This window comes from Euleptes europaea, chromosome 18 (assembly GCF_029931775.1).
Source record: "Euleptes europaea isolate rEulEur1 chromosome 18, rEulEur1.hap1, whole genome shotgun sequence".
NCBI lineage: Eukaryota > Metazoa > Chordata > Lepidosauria > Squamata > Sphaerodactylidae > Euleptes > Euleptes europaea.
Genome location: NC_079329.1, coordinates 6,660,195 through 6,678,354, shown reverse-complemented (window position 1 = coordinate 6,678,354; position 18,160 = coordinate 6,660,195). Strand labels below are relative to the sequence as shown.

Sequence of the window (18,160 nt, the reverse complement as noted above, 5' to 3'; positions counted from 1 at the left end):
ATACAGGAACGGGCATTTTGAAGGTCAAATCCTGTATTGCTAATCCAAAGTCTCCATTGCTTTCAGTTTGTTGAACAAACCAGCTAACCAACAGCTTTCAACTGATTAGGCAGAGGAATCCAACTCAGATTCAGAGGTTACATTTTCTTGACCATTTGTATTATTAAAGCATAAAATTCCATTAAAAATACTCTTTAACAAAAACAGTATTTAAAGAAAAACAGAGAAGGTGAATGTGTTCCGGACCTCTGTCTTAACCAGAAGTCTGCCCCTCAACATGAAATGACCTATTTTCTAATTTAATCCATTTAATCAAGAGTTGAAGGAAATTCAAGTTGCTCATGCCAAGAGCAGCTCAGTTCCACTATCCTATGGTGTTAGTCGTTCCCTAACCCATTTTACAGACCTGAAATCGAGGCTGAGAGACTGTAGCCTGCCCAACCAAGCAGAGACTGAAATGCCATTTAATGCCATCATTAAATCCAAACACCAAACTGCAGTTTTTGGCCAGTTCTTCTCACACACGATCTACATCACCCATCAACTAGATGGTCCCTTCCAACTCTATGATTCTATGATTCCAAATCCAGAGAGGTGCATTATGGACAATTCTGCTAGGTTCATCCATTTGTGTGTGTGTGTGTGGTGTGATGGTTAAGAGTGTCACATTATGATCTTGGGAGACTCAGTTTCATATCCGTTCTGCCATGGAAGCTTGCTGAGTGACCTTGGGCCAGTCACACACTTTTAGCCTGACCTACCTCACATGGTTGTTGGGAGGATAAAATGGTGGCAAACAGAACATTATAAGCCATTTGGGCTCCCCACTGGGGAGAAAGGTGGGCTATAAATGAAGCCAGCGTGGTGTAGTGGTTAAGAGTGGTGATTTGGAGCAGTGGAGGCTAATCTGGTGAACTGGATTTGTTTCCCCACTCCTGCACATGAAGCGAGCTGGGTGACCTTGGGCTAGTCACAGCTCTCTTAGAGCTCTCTCAGCCCCACCTATCTCACAGGGTATGCGTTGTGGGGAGGGGAAGGGAAGGTGATTGTAAGCTGGTTTGATTCTTCCTTAAGTGGTAGAGAAAGTCGGCATATAAAAACCAACTCTTCTTCGTCTTCAAATAAATAATGCCTCCAGTAGAAACTAGATGTCCGGTTTACATCACAGATGCTGCTTCAATGCATTTAATGCATCCCAGTGAAAGTTAGCTCTAAGAAGCCAATGTTTTGTAATTCATCAAACTGCACACAACTCATCCGCCACATAGTGTGGCTTCCCAAGTGCTTAACAAACACAGCATTTCAAGAGGAAGAGAGAATACTTTCTCGGGGAATCTTCAACTGGCAGCTAGTCCTGCTAATGGACAAACTTTTGTCTCTTGGTGTCTGTAGACAGAGATGGGTTTTTGAGTTTGGGTCACCCGTTGCACAGCCTGGCTCCTGCTGGGCGCAGACCCACACCTGGACACACCCATGGCTTCCCCACAACTCCAGGCTCGGTGCATAGCTAGAGCCTAGTCCCCATGCCCCCAGAGCAAGTTATAAATTCAGTCAGGAGCCACTGAGAAGTCAGACCCACATGAGGGGAGGGGCCGTGAGTCAGTGGTAGACCACCATCTGTTTCACATGAAGGTCCCAGCTTCAATCTCCAACAAGGATCAGGTAATTGGTGACGTGAAACACAGTACAGACCTTGGAGAGCCGCTGCCAGGCTGAGCAGGCAGTACAGAACTTGATGGCCTGCTGGTCCGATTCACTACAAGGCAACTGCATATGTTCAGGTGTGTGTGCACATGTGAAAAGGATTCTTCTTTTCCCAACCCCTTTATTTCCCACCATGCATCGCAGCCCTGGAAATCCATGCAAGGTCAATGCGTTCAATGATCATAAACACATGAGCATTCTTAAAATCATTTAATTTTTTTTAAAAAAAGGTAAAAATAAAATAAGAGATATCCCCTCAAATGAACCACCTACGTTATGAGTTACTCAAGAATGGAAATCTGTGCCAAGTTACGGCACTGGTCCTCCAAAATGCCCCGGTAAACCTCATAGCGGTGGTTAAGGTCTTTGCGGCTGTGGATGTGGTACTTGGTCGCCAAGGCTCCATGTGGGGATGGGGCCCCATAGAAGACCCTCTCGATGCGTGAGTGCACCAGCGCCATGGCGCACATGGCGCAAGGCTCCCGTGTTAAGTACATGTCATAGCCAGTGCAGATGTACGGTAGCCCATCGGTGCAAGAGGAGGATTGGTCCAAGCTATCGGCCAATGGGAGGAAGGTGCAGCCGGGATAATCTTGGTAGCGGTACGCTCCTCCTCCTTGGCCGCAGGCCACCAGGTCGATGCAGACCATGGCGGCGTGGAGCAGAGGGTTGACGCCATCCCTGCAGTCATGTCCCACTGCCAGGATTCTCTCAGTGGCTGGGTCGACCACCACAGCCCCTACCGGCCTCATTCCTTGCCTCGCCCCCCTCTGCGCCGCTTGGATGGCCAGCTCCATGTGGCATTGCATGGAGGCCTTCTCCGACGCAGTGAACAGACACCCACTCAAGGCCTGGCTGATGCGCTTGTTTTCGTGGAAGGTGACCGGCCAGTGGGAGGCAGCTTCCTCGTACTGGAGTCGAGTCAAGGGCGGGTTGAGCGGCACCTGGGTCAAGAAAGGTTCCCCCAAGCCAGACAGGTCCAGCTGGCTATTGGGGAAGAGTTCAGAAACTGTCCTCAAAGCCTTGCCTTTGCCGTCCGCCAGACACAGGATCATCTCCAGCGAGTGCAAACTATTTGCGGAACCGCAAGCTCGGACACGCTTCAAGTGCGAGTAGTCACCCAGCGGGTAGATGGCAGAGACCTCCTTCACCAAGCGTGATGCCTCCTTCTTGTCCAGGACAGCAGCAGCGTAGACTGGCATTAACGTGACACTCTGCAATTCCCTCTCGGAAAGAACTGGTACCACTTGCCAAGAGCAGGCATCTTTCGGTTCCTTCGTCTTCCGCCGTTTGCAGTCTGGCTCCATCAGGATAGATGCATCCCAACCATACTCTCTGGAAGAATCAAAGAGAGAATTCAGGCATATAACAGCTGGCTTATTGAATAAGAGCAGTTTGAATAGCCCAGACTAACAGCTCAGAAGCTAAGCAGCATCAGCCACTGTTAGCACTTGGAACACCAAGAAAAATCGGGGTTGGTTAACTGAGGAAGGCAATAGGAAACCAAATCTGTTCATCTCTTGCTTTAAAACTACATAAGGGATCGCCATGAGGTGGCGGCAATTTGACAGCACTTGATTATTATATTATTATGACCAATGAACTCTGTGGGTAAAGGGTATGCAGCTGACAGCCCATGGGCCAAATCCAGCTCTCCCAGTCACCAGTCTGAAGAAATGGGGGCTCTGGGCTATGAAGGACTATGCTGGGATTTTTGTTTTTCAATGTTTATTTTAATTTATTTTATTGCTGTAACAGACTAACATAGCCATCCCTTTGGAATCATTCTCATATTTCCTATATATTCCCTTCACAGCATTAGACAACATGCAGAATTTAACAAACTGTCATCATCCTCAGTACAGGGGGCGGAGGAGGGGGAAGGGGCTGTCTCCCTGACTCATCTATCTGCTAGCGCAGACCCTCTAAATTGGCCTTTTCCCCTAAAGAAATTGAATGGGCTCCCTGTTGACTTCAGCTACCTCCCAGGGTTGTCTGTGACAACAAACTGGGAGAGCCGTGAATGCCGCCCGGACCTCCTTAGGGGAAAGGGCAGTGTAAAAATAGGATAGACAGAAAGGCTGAAGGTTGTTGAGAGGGCAGCGGGACACTCTGTACAAACTCAGAGACATCCTCTGGCATGTGTGAAGCCATGCTAAGGAGAAGGGGAGGTGAGCAGGGCTGCCAGCTCTGGGCTGGGAGATTCCTGGAGATTTTGGGGGTGGACCCTGCGGCGGGTGGGGTTTGGGGCGTACAGTTAGGGTTGCCAATCTCTGCTATTACACCTGATCTCCAGCCAATAGAGATCAGTTCACCTAGAGAAAATGGCCACTTTGACAACTGGACTCTATGGCATTGAAGCCCCTCCCCTCCCCAAACCCCACCCTCCTCAGGCTCCGCCCCCAAAACCTCCCACCGGTGGCAAAAAGGGATCTGGCAACCCTAGGTACAGTATCATAGAGTCCACCCTCTAGAGCAGCCATTTTCTGCAGCGGAACTGATCTCTGCTGTCTGGCGGTGAGGTGTAATTCCGGGAGATCTCCAGGCCCCACCTGGAGGTTGTGAAAAGCAATAGCACAAGACTCAAAAAACGAATGCAACAACTATATTAACACTATGACAAATATAACTAACAAGTGATAAATGTGAATAATCACCAAGTGTAACAGTGCACAAATGAAGACGACTACAATACAAAAATACAAACAGTTGTCTCTCAAAGTACAATGACAATTGTTCGTGCCTAGTATGCACTTAATAGTACAGTTCAACAAATGAAGGGTGTGTGTGTGTGTTAAGTGCCGTCAAGTCGCTTCCGACTCATGGCGACCCTATGAATGAAAGTCCTCCAAAATGTCCTATATTTGACAGCCTTGCTCAGATCTTGCAAATTGAAGGCTGTGGCTTCCTTTATTGAGTCAACCCATCTCTTGTTGGGTCTGCCTCTTTTCCTGCTGCCCTCAACTTTTCCTAGCATGACCGGTACTCGTAGCATGGAGGGTACTCGTAGACAATTTCTTTCTATTTGCCTATAAGGCTATAGACAGAACAGAAGTGGCTTCAAGAGAAGTCTTCACAGCCAGAAAGGAAAATAGGAAAGCTTTCCGGATTGTTACGCGCGTTTTCGCCACTAGGGGCTCCATCAGCATCTTATTAGCACGGTAGGCTCATGAGAGACCTGTAGGCCTTGCCGTTTTAGCTCTGCCTTTCAGGGCTGGTGAGACTCGCAGGTCTACCATTTTGTTATAGCATAGGTGTTTTTTTCCTTCCACCCACCTGGAGGTTGGCAACAGTTCCACCGCCACACCAGTCTGCGCAAAAAAATGCCCCTTAGTCACGCCCCCTCCTTCCCTCCTTGGCCACACGTGCCGGGAGCCTCATTACCCGCCAAACTCTCCTCCAAGCGCCGGTCCTCCTGCGTCCCGCTTCGATGCCGTCATCTCCGACCGCGCCGGTTGGCTCCCAGAGAGCGCGCGGATTGGCCGAACCCAAGCCACGCCCCCTTTCCCCCCCCCGCGGCCGAGCGCAGGGAGGCGGCCGCCACACCACAGAGAGGGCAAGTCCCAGAGCGGCCGCTTCCGTGCCCGAACGAGCCATGGAGGGGGGGAGGGAAAGGTAGAGCGGCCGGAAGCCGCTCTTTGACCGACCAGGAAGCGGATGCGGAAGTGAGTTGGTTCCGGGAGTTGGGACATGGAGCCCGGGCAGCTGCCGGTGTGGCGCGGCCTGGGGCTGCTCGGGAGAGGAGCGGAGGGACCCGCGCTGGGGCCCGGCGGCTGCGAGAGGCGGCTGCTGTGGGCCGCGTCCCTGCTGTGCGTCTTGCTGGACCTGCAGTTGCCAGGTGACCATGGAAACGGGGTGGGGGGGCTCCTCTTTCCCCCCCCCCGCCCTTAGGAAATGAGCGCCTGCAGGTCCCGCCCCCTTTTGCTATTCGCCTTCTCCCGCCCCGCCTTTTCAGGCTCCGCCCTTGTCTGCCAGACCCCGCCCACTGTCCAAGCTACGCCCCCGTGTGACGTCCCTCAGCCACGCCCTCCGAGCATGAAGGTGTTATTCTCCTCTACTCTTCTAGTCCTCATTGTCCTTATGTGACTTGGTTTCAATATTATCAGATAAAGTCTGTATATATACAGGACACGAAAACAGGTTTTGTTAAAGATAAAACAACGTTACAACAAGCGTTATTAGATAATAACGATCATTTAATTTCAAAGATGTACAAGATGCTGTTAACATCATACGTATACAGAACAAGATCAAATTAAACCAACGATGATAACTTGGGCGCAGGCATTGGGTCATAATATCCCTTTGAATAGATGGGAAAGACTGGTCACGGGATATGATGGGGTGGTGGCTGCCCACTTGGAAGTCTTTAAGAGGGGAGTGAGTTGGAGCTGTGGCTCAGTGGTAGAGCATCTCCTTGGCATGCAGAAGGTTCCCAGGTTCAATCCCCGCATCTCCAGTTAAAGGGACTAGGCGAGTAGGTGATGTGAAAGACCTCTGCCAGAGACCCTGGAGAACCGCTGCCGGTCTGAGTAGACAAGACTGACTTCGATGGACCAAGTGCCATCTAGTCCAACCCCCCTGCTCAATGCAAGATCAGCCTAGAGCATCCCTGTCAAGCGATTGTCCAGCCTCTGCTTAAAGACTGCCAGTGACCGTTTCTTGACTGTTCTCTGCCTTTCAGGTTTGCTGGCTGCTGGACAAGCGGAAATTGAGAACCACCTGGAAATGGGTCGGAAGCTCTTGGCGGCCGGGCAGCTGGCTGAGGCGCTGTCCCACTACCACTCAGCGGTGGGTAGGTAGCCAGCCGAGCCGATGGCAGCCCTTGTGTACAAGGTACCTCCAACCTGGTCCTCAGGGCAGCAGGACCTGGAGATCCGTTGCCCGACGGTCGTCGTATCCATGGTGCGGCTTTGCAGGGCTTCCCCCCGGTCTTAGGCGGCAAGAGTCTCTGCAAAGGCTTTGGAGAAATATGCATGAGATGGCTGAGATTCAGCAGCGTCAGAGAGAATTTGCTAAGAACTACATCAGTGGGATTCAGTTCTGGCACACAGGGCCCTGGTCGATTTGGGAGGGCAAATCTGGCTTCCCCGCTTAGATTATAAGAAAAAGTAGCGGGAGATAGGGAGGCCAGCTCTGATGGAAACCGCTGCTGCCCTCAACCATAGGCCTTGAGGCACGTCTTGGTCCCGCAGGGCCCTAGTCTCCTCTAAGCGGGAGTTCTGCCAGGGCCAAAAAAGCCCTGGTTGAGGACAGCCAGACGCTTCTCGGGCCGGAGACAACCAGGTGCCCTGGATTCAGTTCCTGGTATCTCTAGTGAAAGGAACTCACACAGCAGATGTTGCAGAAGGTCTTTCCCTAAAACTCTGCAGACTCGCTACCCACCAGAGTAGTTGATAACTGATCTAGATGGACTATTGGCCTGACTTGCTACAAGGCGATTTTATGTAAACTAGAAAAGAAGGGGTGGTTCTCTCCTGTGCTTCCTCAGGGCCGCAAATGGGGAACAGGAATGTGAGAGTCCATCGGCTGATATGTTTTAAACCTTGCCTGAGAGGCAAGGGCATATACCGGTTATTGTATTATCCATACGTACCCCACGTGTTACAGCCCTGATATGGAAAGAAAGACCAGCAAACCTCTGAGTCCCAGTGCTGGGAGGCGACATCAGGGGAATGTCTTGGCCTCTAATCCCTGTTGTTGGCCTTGTAGAGTAATTGGCTCTTCTGATGTTGTGATGAAGACTTCGGCCTCTAGGCCCTGGTGTTGGCCCTCCAGAGGAACTGGCAGGCCGCTGTGTGAGACGGGATGCTGGACTAGATGGACCCCTGGTCTGATCCAGCGGGGCTCTTCCATTCTTCAGTTCACCCCCCTCTTTTTTCCTTCTCTTGTTTTATTCCATGTATCCATCCATCCTTCAAAGAAAGCGACCCCAAGAACTACCTGACTTACTACAAGCGGGCGACCATCTATTTGGCCATGGGCAAGTTCAAGTCGGCACTGCCAGACCTCTCCAAGGCTATCGAGCTCAAGCCGGATTTCCTGGCTGTAAGTCTGTTTCTCCCCCCCCAAAAAAAAAAATCTGTGTAAATCAGGAGGGGATGAAAGAGATTATTCTGGTTTAGAAGAAGAAGAAGAGTTGGTTTTTATATGCCAACTTTCTCTACCACTTAAGGGAGACTCCAGCCGGCTTACAGTCACCTTCCCCTCCCCACAACAGAGACCCTGTGAGGTAGGTGCGGCTGAGAGAGTGTGACTAGCCCAAGATCACCCAGCTGGCTTCAGGTGGAGGAGTGAGGAAATAAATCCAGTTCACCAGATTAGCCCTTTCCGCTCATGTGAAGGAGTGGGGAATCGAACCGGGTTCTCCAGATCAGAGTCCACTGCTCTTAACCACTACGCCACGCTGGCTCTCGAGCACCAACTTGGTATATGAACAGCCCAGCTCCTTTTACGCTCCCATCTTTTCAGTATCCCCATGTGGAATCTAAATCATGACAGTGAGTGTACTTTATTGGGATTATTAATAATCCGTAGTATGAATAAAGCAGGGGGAAGGGGGCAGGGAGGATGGCAAAACCGTAGCTGTCCTCAACCGTATGCCTGGTGGAACAGCTCCGTTTTACAGGCCCTGCAGAGGGTCTCACTGGGAAGGGAGTTCCACCATTGTGATTAAAAACAGGGCGTATGTTTTTTTCGTGCCCCTACAGAGCAGCTTCCTGCACCCAAGCAGGAAATGGTTGCTGTTGCTTCCAAGCCTGCCTATGGGTTTCCTGTAGCCTAAAGCTTTTCTGCACCCTTTCCCCTGCCAGGCACGACTGCAGCGAGGCAACATCCTCTTGAAACAAGGCAGCACACAGGAGGCCAAGCAGGACTTTGAAGCCGTGGTAAGCGACATCCGGAAATTGGTCATGGGGTACAAGTGTCCGGGGGTGGGGGGAAGCAGCGTGTTACAGCCCGATCTTGCCAGACCTCAGAAGATAAGCAGGGTCGGGACTGGGATGGGAGACCACCGATGAAGGCTCTGCAGAGGAAGACTATGGCAGACCACCTCTGCTTCTCACTTGCCGTGAAAGCCCCTCACTGGGGTCACCATAAGTCACTTATGACTTGATGGCACGTGCGTACATAAAAGTGTCTGGGCTGCAGATGTGCCTTCAGTCACAGCTGAGAATGGAGAATGGTGATATATTTTGGGTTGGATCCAGCTGGCTTTTTCCACTAGTGAAAAATGGAGGAGGGGGTTCCCTTCGACAGCCTAAAGCTATGGTGGGGATCTGTGCAGGCAAAAGGCACGTCAGACGGGGGGCTGTAGCTAAGAGGAGCACTGGGGTTGTGGGCTGTGGCTCAGTGGTAAAGCCTCTGCTTGGCATACAGAAGGTCCCAAGTTCAATCCCCGGCATCCCCAGTTAAAGGGACTAGGCAAGAAGGTGATGTGAAAGACCTCTGCCTGAGACCCTGGAGAGCCGCTCTTGGTCTGAGTTGGCAATGCTTACTTTGATGGACCAAGGGTCTTGTTCAGTATAAGGCAGCTTCATGTGTGTGTTCATGGGGTAAATTGAGCGAGAAAGATGTCTGGATCGGACCCGTTTTGTGGTCTCCTGGACTTCCTTAGTGGTCTCCCATCCAAGTACTAGCCAGGGCCGACCCTGCTTAGCTTCTGAGATCTGATGAAATCGGGCTGGGCTGGGCCATGCGGGCGAGGGCAATTGCTAGATGTGTTTAAAGAGCAGGATGGGCCTGTCCCATGTGCAGTGACCTAAGGGTAAACCTTTTTCATTACTCTCTCTATTTCTGTCTCTTTCACACTATTTCCTCAGCTCAAGAGCAATCCAGATAACACAGAGGCGCAAAGCCAGCTTGTGCGAGTCAGCGAACTGGAGTTTTCTATGCAAGAGGCCCGGACTGCCTTCCAGAGGAAAAACTACTTAGGAGCAATCAGTATTCTGGATCGAGCCATCGAGGTACTTTTTGGACCACAACTCTCTGTCCTAGAGGGGGGAGAGTTGCTTTTGCATCTCTGTGATCTGACTTCGAACTCTCACTTAATCGGTGACCCTGTTAGTACCCGAGCAAAGTGCATTCTGGTAATTGGCATAGCGGGTGAACTGTCCTGTCTAAGTAGAAATAATTTAAATGGGTGGGGTTGCGAAGGATGTCGCTGAGTCTGCGGGAAGGTCCTTTCTTCCCGCAATTTAAAGCCATTATTGCAAGTCCTATCCTCTGCTGTCAACAAGCCCCTCAGAGAAGAGGATGTTTTAATTAAAGAGCAAGAGAAGCCAGCTGCTGACAAGAGCTCTAAAACATGGGAGCTTTTCGCACATAACACATGAAGCTGCCTTCTACCGAATCAGACCCTCAGCCCATCAAAGTCAGTATTGTCTACTCTGACCGGCAGCGGCTCTCCAGGGTCTCCGGCAGAGGTCTTTCACATCACCTACTTGCCTAGTCCCTTTAACTGGAGATGCCGGGGATTGAACCTGAGACCTTCTGCATGCCAAGCAGATGCTCTGCAAACTGAGCCACAGCCCCTCCCTTATGCATAACCACTCCTTGGATTGTTTCAGATTTCTCCCTGGGACCCCGAAGCTAAGGAGCTGCGCGCCGAGTGCCACTTGTTCCTCGGCGACTACCACAAGGCCGTTCTCGACCTGAAGCCCACCACCAGACTGCGGAACGACAACCGGGGGGCTTTCCTGAAGCTCAGCAAGCTGTACTACAACTTGGGGGAGCACGAAGAGTCCTTGAAGTGAGCGGCCGTGTGGCGTAGGGGTTAAGAGCGGTGGTTTGGTGCGGTGGAGTCTGATCTGAAGAACCGGATTTGATTCCCCACTCCTGTACGTGAGCGGCGGAGGCTAATCTGGTGAACTTCATTGGTTTCCCCTCTCCTACACATGGAGCCTGCTGGGTGACCTCGGGCTAATCACAATTCTCTCTGAACTCTCTCAGCCCCACCCACCTCACAGGGTGTCTGTTGTAGGGAAGTAGTTTTCTTCCTCCTCCTCCTCCTCTTCCTCCTCTTCTTATAGAATCATAGAGTTGAAAGGGACCACCAGGGTCATCTAGTCCAACCCCCTTCACAATGCAGGAAATTCACAACTACCTCCCCCCATACCCCCAGTGACCCCTACTCCATGCCCAGAAGATGGCCAAGATGCCCTCCCTCTCATGATCTGCCTAAGGTCATAGAATCAGCATTGCTGACAGATGGCCATCTAGCCTCTGCTTAAAATCCTCCAGGGAAGGAGAGCTACCACCTCCCGAGGAAGCCTGTTCCACTGAGGAACCGCTCTAACTTTTCTTCCTCCTCTTCTTCCTCCTCTTCTGCTTCTTCTTCTGCTGTTGCTGTCATTTTTAATGCTGTGGACACAGGCAGAGATTGGGGGGTGGGCCAGCATAGGCAACTCCCTGTCTCAGGCTGAGCAGATCTGATCCTGATTAATTAATTTCTGCAGCCAAGTGCGGGAGTGCCTGAAGTTGGACCAGGATGACAAAGACTGCTTCTCCCACTACAAGCAAGTGAAAAAGCTCTCCAAGCAGCTGGAAGCAGCCGACGAACACGTGAAATCTCAGAGGTGCGGCAGATCCTCCCCTTGCGCTGCGGGGTTCTCATCTGCAGGGGGGAAGATCAGGGGTGGGCAGGAAGGTGGCAGAGCGCAGTTTACGCACTTTTGGCTGAGGCAGGCCCGTCGAAGCAGAACCACTTTGAGATGTCAGTGGAAGCTAAAGCTGCCTGCGTGCGTTCGCTTCCGATGTGATTGCAGGGAGGGGAAGGTTTATTAATGCGCTGTAGTATATACATAGGCATAGATACTATATCTTTACAAGAAAAATTTCCCAAATTCTTTGCAGTTGTGACACATCATCTCCTTTCTTTAAATTTGTCGTTCTGATTAGGAGAAACATTTCCTTAGATTTCAAAATCCACTTGTCAACTGTAGGACTTAGGTCTGATTTCCAGTGTCTTGCAAATACCAGTCTAGCAGCGGTCAGGAGATGTGCAATTAAATTTCGTTTGCTTTTTGGGAAAACGGCTATGTAGCTTACTAACATGACCTCAGCAGAAAAGGGGAAATCTGTATCAAAGCCTTTTTTAAGATAAGCTTTAATAGAGGACCAATAGGTTTGTGCTCTACAGCATATCCACCACATGTGCAGACAATCTGAATTTGGTAATTTACGGAACCAATATTTATCCTGCATTTTTCCTTTCCTTTATCCCTTAAAAGCTCCTTGATCCATTGATCTTGAGCAGCGTAATTTTAAATCTAATGTTTGAGGAGTATAAGGGCTGAAATAAATCTTGCCACTGACAATGTAGCCTTGGGATCCCTGTCACTTAATTAAAAAGGCATTATATCGGACACAGAGGCATTAGATTTATATATTAAAAGGGGAGAGATATAACGTGATCTAGGTTCCTCATAAAAGCGGCATTCCAAGAGGGCATGAGCTAATGAATCAATAGAGCCAGAAGAGCAAGGACAGGTCCTGTCTGGGTATGGTATATTCAAAATTCTGCCTTGCATAACCATAGAGGGGTTAGCATTCAGTCTAGCTAAACAGAAGGCTCCTGCATATTTCCATAGATTTTGGCTAATTTAAATGGCAACAGGTGCCGTCGATGCTCAGTAATCCTTTAACTGAAAGACCGCAGAATGAGTCCCCCATGAGCCCTTGGGTTGCTTGTTCTCTCTCGAAATGCCCATCAAGCGGCCTCAACTTTAGCCCCACCCCCCCGTCGCCCATCCTTTCTTCCTTCCCAAATGCTAAGATTTCTGAGTCATCGCCCGCAACAGGTACGAAGAAGCCATTGAGAAGTACAAAGCAGCAGTCAAGACGGAGCCCAACGTGGCGATCTACACCACCAAGGCAAAAGGACACATCTGCCACTGTTTGACCAAGGTAAGGCAGGGCACCATCTTTCTCCAATGAGAGGAGGGAGACAGGATTGAAACAAATCTGGCTTAACCACAGAAGGTGTGAGTTTGGGCAATGCAGTGTAATGGTTAGTGTCAGAAGCTGCCTGGTGAATTGGCAGCAGACGTGTCTGTTGTCCTTCCCCTGCTCCCACTGTAGAGCAAACGGCCTCGTGAAGCCATCGACGTTTGCACGGAAGCTCACCACCTCGACCCCAGGAACGTCTTCATCCTGCGGGACAGAGCTGAGGCATACATCCTGAACGAGGAGTTCGAGAAAGGTAGGAGAAGAAGAGGCCGGGGCCTTTGGGAACGTCTCCCAGAGATCAACCCTGCCCTACAAAAAGTTATTCTCAGTGGATTATCACGATCTGAAACTAAGCCGAGGCCACCAAAGAAAATGGCCAAGCGATCTTTCAGCGGGGGTCACCTGCACTTTTTCAAATCTATCTTTGTGACCACGATGACTAGGCCAGGGTTGTTGAACTCAATAGTTACGAGGGCCGGATATGACATAAATGTCACTTAGTCAGGCCGGGCCATGCCTCGCCAGCCCAGATCAAGAATGGGTGTCTGCCTCAGCTGGCTCGTGGGCCGGATAAGAGCTCTCGAGGGGCCAGATCCCGCCCGTGGGCCTTACATTTGACACACCCTGGACTAGACACTTTTCATTTCAAATCAAAGTAAAAGTCAAGATCCTTTGGGTGTCTGCCTTTGATCCCAACCCTGCCCGCTTCCCAATGTGTGGATCTACCAGCCCTGCCCCTAGCACACAATGCAGAAAGGCAGTGTAGCTTTGGGGGGAGGAATATAACCTGCTCTGCCTCGTTTTGTAGCTGTCGAAGATTACCAAGAAGCCAAGGAGTTTGATGGGGAAAACGAAGAGTTGAAAGAAGGACTGGAGAGGGCACAGAAGCTGCTGAAGCAGTCCAAGAAACGAGACTATTACAAGATCCTGGGGATCCGAAGGTGAGCGTGCCATCGTCAGGAACGCCTTTGCGGCCTGAAATGAGAGGGTTGTGTCTGGGATACCACGTGCTTTTAAAAAAAAAATGTTGCCAATTCGGCTCTGAACACTGTCACATTAACAGAGCGGTTCCTCAGTGGAACAGGCTTCCTCGGGAGGTGGTGGGCTCTCCTTCCCTGGAGGTTTTTAAGCAGAGGCTAGATGGCCATCTGTCAGCAATGCTGATTCTATGACCTTAGGCACGTCATGAGAGGGAGAGCATCTTGGCCATCTTCTTCCTCTTCCGCTTTGGCCATTGGACTCCTTGGCATTGAAGTCCCTCCCCTCTCCAAATCCTGCCCTCCTCTGCCTCCACCCCCAAAATCTCCAGGTGTTTCCCAACTCAGAGCTGGCAACCCTGTCTGCACACCATGCGAGTTGGTGGGAAATCTTCCAGCGGTTTTCTCCTCGGAACTCCCTTCTTTCGCCAAGAAGCAGAGGCATCGGCCCTGTCTTTTGTTTCCCTCCTCCAGGAACGCAAACAAGCAGGAAATCATCAAAGCCTACCGGAAGCTGGCTCAGCAGTGGCACCCTGACAACTTCCAGTCAGAGGATGAGAAAAAGGAGGCGGAGAAAAAGTTTATCGACATCGCGGCGGCAAAAGAGGTCCTGACAGATCCAGGTATAAAAGCTCTGTGTTGCGTCAGCTGGACTCTTTTAAAACAAAAATGAAAAAGCAATACGATTGTGTCCAGAAACCTGAATACCTTTAAGCCACGGGTAACTGCTTGGCCTAAATTAGAACTGTGGAGCCCTTGACCAATAGAGTTTTTAATTGCTCCCCCTAGTGGCCATTAATACTTTCCTGGTTGCCCTAGTGCAGGGGTGTCGAACTCATTTGTTATGAGGGCCAGATATTTTTTTTAATAAGTTTTATTGTTACAAAGTGCAGAAAAAAAACACAGGAACATCAGAAATTAAGAAAGAAAGAAAAAACCATAGATACAAAGACCGAAAGAAAAAAAACAATCACAAAAATTACATAGACCAAAGAAAAAGTCCGTTTTTGAACTTCATTTGCAAACCCCAATGGGAGCATCAATACATTCCACTAATTCTCTGCTCATTAAGCCATAAAATATTGGTTTACCTAATTAAATTACTTATATTACAATCGGAGGTTTTTCCAAAATTAAATAACAAATTTCCCCACACCTTATTACATTCTTCCCCCACCTTATATCCTTGAATTACTCTGGTATTAAAAGTAATTTTTTCCAAAATCATGAACATTTTTATTTTTTGTTGCAGCTGTCCAACGTAATATTTTCTGCCATTTTCCAATTCGCGGCAATTACCAACCTCGCTACTATAATCAAAAAACTTACTAATGTTTTCTGTGTATAAGTCCCGTTTTCATTCAAAAATAGGTTCAGGAGAACTATCTGCACTGAGGGTTCTATTTTTTCTTTGGTAATCACCTCAATTTCCTTGAAAATTTCCTTCAAAAAATTTTGTATAACTGGACAGTCCCACCACATGTGAATAAATGTACCAATTTCCCCACATCCTCTCCCAACAGTGCCTATCTACTACCTTATTTATAAGATGTAATTTTTGTGGGGTAAAGTACCATTTCTGCAATACTTTCATACCATGTTCCTGAATTTTCATGGATATCGATTTGAATGGGGGTCTGTAAAAAATTTCCTTCCACTTGAGGGCCAGATATGACATAAATGTCACTTGGTTGGGCCAGGCCATGCCTCGCCAGCCGAGATTGGGACTGGTGGGGGGGGGTGGCTGCCTCAGCTGGTTCGTGGGCCGGATAAAAGCTCTCGGGGCCAGATCTGGCCCACAGGCCTTATATTTTACCACCCCTGCCCTAGTGTTTACCATCCATCATAAGGGTTAGAGCTCTTTCTTTTAAATAACATAATGGGATGATGAAATCCTTTGCCTGGTAGTGTGTGTGTGTTACATACAGGTTGAGTATCCCTTATCTGGACATCCAATTACCTGGTAAAGTAAAGGTAAAGGTCCCCTGTGCAAGCACCGGGTCATTCCTGACACATGGGGTGACGTCACATCCCGACATTTACTAGGCAGACTTTGTTTACAGGGTGGTTTGCCAGTGCCTTCCCCAGTCGTCTTCCCTTTACCCCCAGCAAGCTGGGTCCTCATTACCTGGACTGATCCCAAAACCAGACTTTTTGAGCCGGCATGCAGACATTACTCAGAGGCCCTCAGCAGCACGCTGGTTTGCTTTCTGAGGGTTCATTGTACATAAAATTATTAAATATAGTGTTTGAAACTACATTCGAGCTATGTACATAAAACATATATAAAACATAAATGAATTTCATGTTTAGACTTGATATCTCATGATGTATATGCAAATACTCCAAAATACAGAAAGATCCGAAATACGGACCGCTTCTGGTCCCAACCTGTACCAAACTGCATCTCACAAGCCTTTCTCTCGTCTATTCGTCTGTGCCCTGTAGTCTGTGCCTTGTAGGAGTCAGCGTGGTGTAGTAGTTAACAGCAGTGATTTAGAGCTGCAGACTCTGATCTGGAGAACCAGGCTTGATTCCCCACTCCTCCACATGAGTGGTAGACACTAATCTGGTGAACCGGGTTGGTTTCCCCACTCCTCCACATGAAGCCAGCTGGGTGACCCTGGGCTAGTCACAGCTCTCTTAGAGCTCTCTCAGCCCCACCTACCTTACAGGGTGTCTGTTATGGGGCGGGGAAGGGAAGGAGATTGTAAGCCAGTTTGATTCTTCTTTAAGTGGTAGAGAAAGTCGGCATATGAAATCCAGCTCTTCTTCTTGCCTCCGCCTCCTCCTTGCCCACAAAGTTTTGTTTCTCTCATTTTCCAGAAATGCGGCAGAAGTTCGACTCTGGCGAGGACCCTCTAGACCCGGAGAATCAGCAGGGAGGGTCCGGACACCAGCACCACTGGCCGTTTGAGTTCAACCCGTTCAGCTCTGGGAACGTTCACTTCAAATTTCACTTCAATTAATGGGGCCAAACCCGGGAAGCAAAACTGTGGCGGTGGTACGGACATGCGACCCTCTGGCTTTGCTTCACCCAGACAGAGACCGCGGGAGTTACCACTCTGTGCCGGAAACGGGAATTCCTCCACGGGAGGGCAAGGTTTGGAGGTGCATCCCTGCTGTTGTCAAAACGTTCCTTTTCCAGTTGTCCAGGTGCTCTTTGGCAAGAGAGCCAAAGAAAGACGGTGACTTTGTTTCTGCCAGTGTTGCTCAGTCCACCAGTGCTGATGGGATGTCCCATGCATGCAGTGCCCACCGCAGTCCCTACCATTCAAGGTGAACCTCAAAAAAGATAAATTGAATTGACCTGGTCAGAGTATAATTTTCCAGCGGCTGGGCTACGCTGCGTGTATTTTCAAGGCAGAGAAGCACAGTTCTCTTCCTCCCACCCACCAGACATCGAAAAACCTCTACTGGTAGCTGGGCTTCATAGCTCTTCTCTACCACATCTTGGTTTGAAGACGCCCCTTTAAAAAAATATTGGGAAAGGTGTTGCCACGTGTCATGCTGTCCAGTTGTTGTTCTCGTATACCTTTGGGGTGACGCGACGGGTAAGATAATCTCTACAGCGACGGAGGCTAGAAGGCTGCTCTGAGCCTGGAAACCGTATACTCTTCCGTTACAACGCCTTCCGTATTGCTTTCTTTTTGGGTGGCTGTCCTGTGACCGTAACCTTCCTTTTTGTGGGGACCAGGCCTGGAGGTTACCACCCGTTTTGTTAGCATGTCTCGTCTAGTGGTAAAAATGGTTATCACAATGGGGAAGACTCTGGTATTACATACTGACTTACTCTGCCTTCAAAACCCTGCAGCTATCTGTGGGACCCCCCGTTCTGGACTTGGGGGGCTTAATTCCCTCTCTTTCCCCGCCAGCCCGATTGTTTCCACTATGGCTGCTTCGTGCGTGACGTTGCGGCGGAGTGGGGACCCCTCAGTTGTTAGCTTTTGATTTACTTTTGGCTTTCTTTCTTCTTTTTTCCCCCTCCCTTCCCCTCTGGGAAGGGAGGGGAGACACTGTCTGTTCTCCAGGCCCCTCCCTCCCAATACAGTAGTTAAAACCTGGTCTGTTCCAATCGTCACCCCGGCGATGGAGAAGAAACGTTACGGAGGTCTGTTGCCTCCATCTTTACCAAAAGTGTCAAGATTTAAAAGTTTGCATTGCAAAACAAGCTTGTCGCCTTTTTCTTTTTTGGTACCCTGCTCTGGTGCAGCCCTGCTCCTCAGCAAGTGATTTGGACGTGGGCCGACAGAGATCTTTTTTGTCTGCCTTCAGCCGTGGGCCTATAGAAGAGAACTGCTGCTCTATCCTTTCAGGCTCGGAACCCACCTTTTGTCTCAACCTGGGAATCCTCATTTTATACTATGCATTTCTTCCCTTCTTGCTTCTCCTTTTCCATTGTGCTAGACCCTACCACCTCTATTCTTCTTGATCTTACCTGATTTCCCTCTACTATGACCCATGTGGTTTCGTCCAGGCGGACCCTGTCATTCCCAGCACAGCCAGCGTGGTGTAGTAGGTAAGAGCGACGG

General features: G+C 49.6%; 2 protein-coding genes across 2 annotated transcripts; one reads left to right on the top strand and one right to left on the bottom strand.

Annotated features, from left to right (window-relative positions):
• Positions 1–1,985: 1,985 nt before the first annotated feature.
• ADAT3 (adenosine deaminase tRNA specific 3) lies at positions 1,986–5,396 on the bottom strand. Its single transcript, XM_056864095.1, has 2 exons — positions 5,352–5,396; positions 1,986–3,080 (listed from the first exon to the last, which is right to left on the bottom strand). The coding sequence occupies exons 1-2, from the start codon at positions 5,394–5,396 to the stop codon at positions 1,986–1,988; spliced, it is 1,140 nt and encodes a 379-aa protein (XP_056720073.1).
• Positions 5,360–16,598, top strand: LOC130489601 (dnaJ homolog subfamily C member 3-like). The gene is made up of 12 exons (XM_056863361.1): positions 5,360–5,542; positions 6,389–6,499; positions 7,628–7,752; positions 8,517–8,591; positions 9,525–9,668; positions 10,272–10,453; positions 11,160–11,279; positions 12,504–12,609; positions 12,784–12,904; positions 13,460–13,592; positions 14,103–14,251; positions 16,455–16,598. The coding sequence occupies exons 1-12, from the start codon at positions 5,395–5,397 to the stop codon at positions 16,595–16,597; spliced, it is 1,557 nt and encodes a 518-aa protein (XP_056719339.1). The 5' UTR covers positions 5,360–5,394; the 3' UTR covers position 16,598.
• Positions 16,599–18,160: the final 1,562 nt, after the last annotated feature.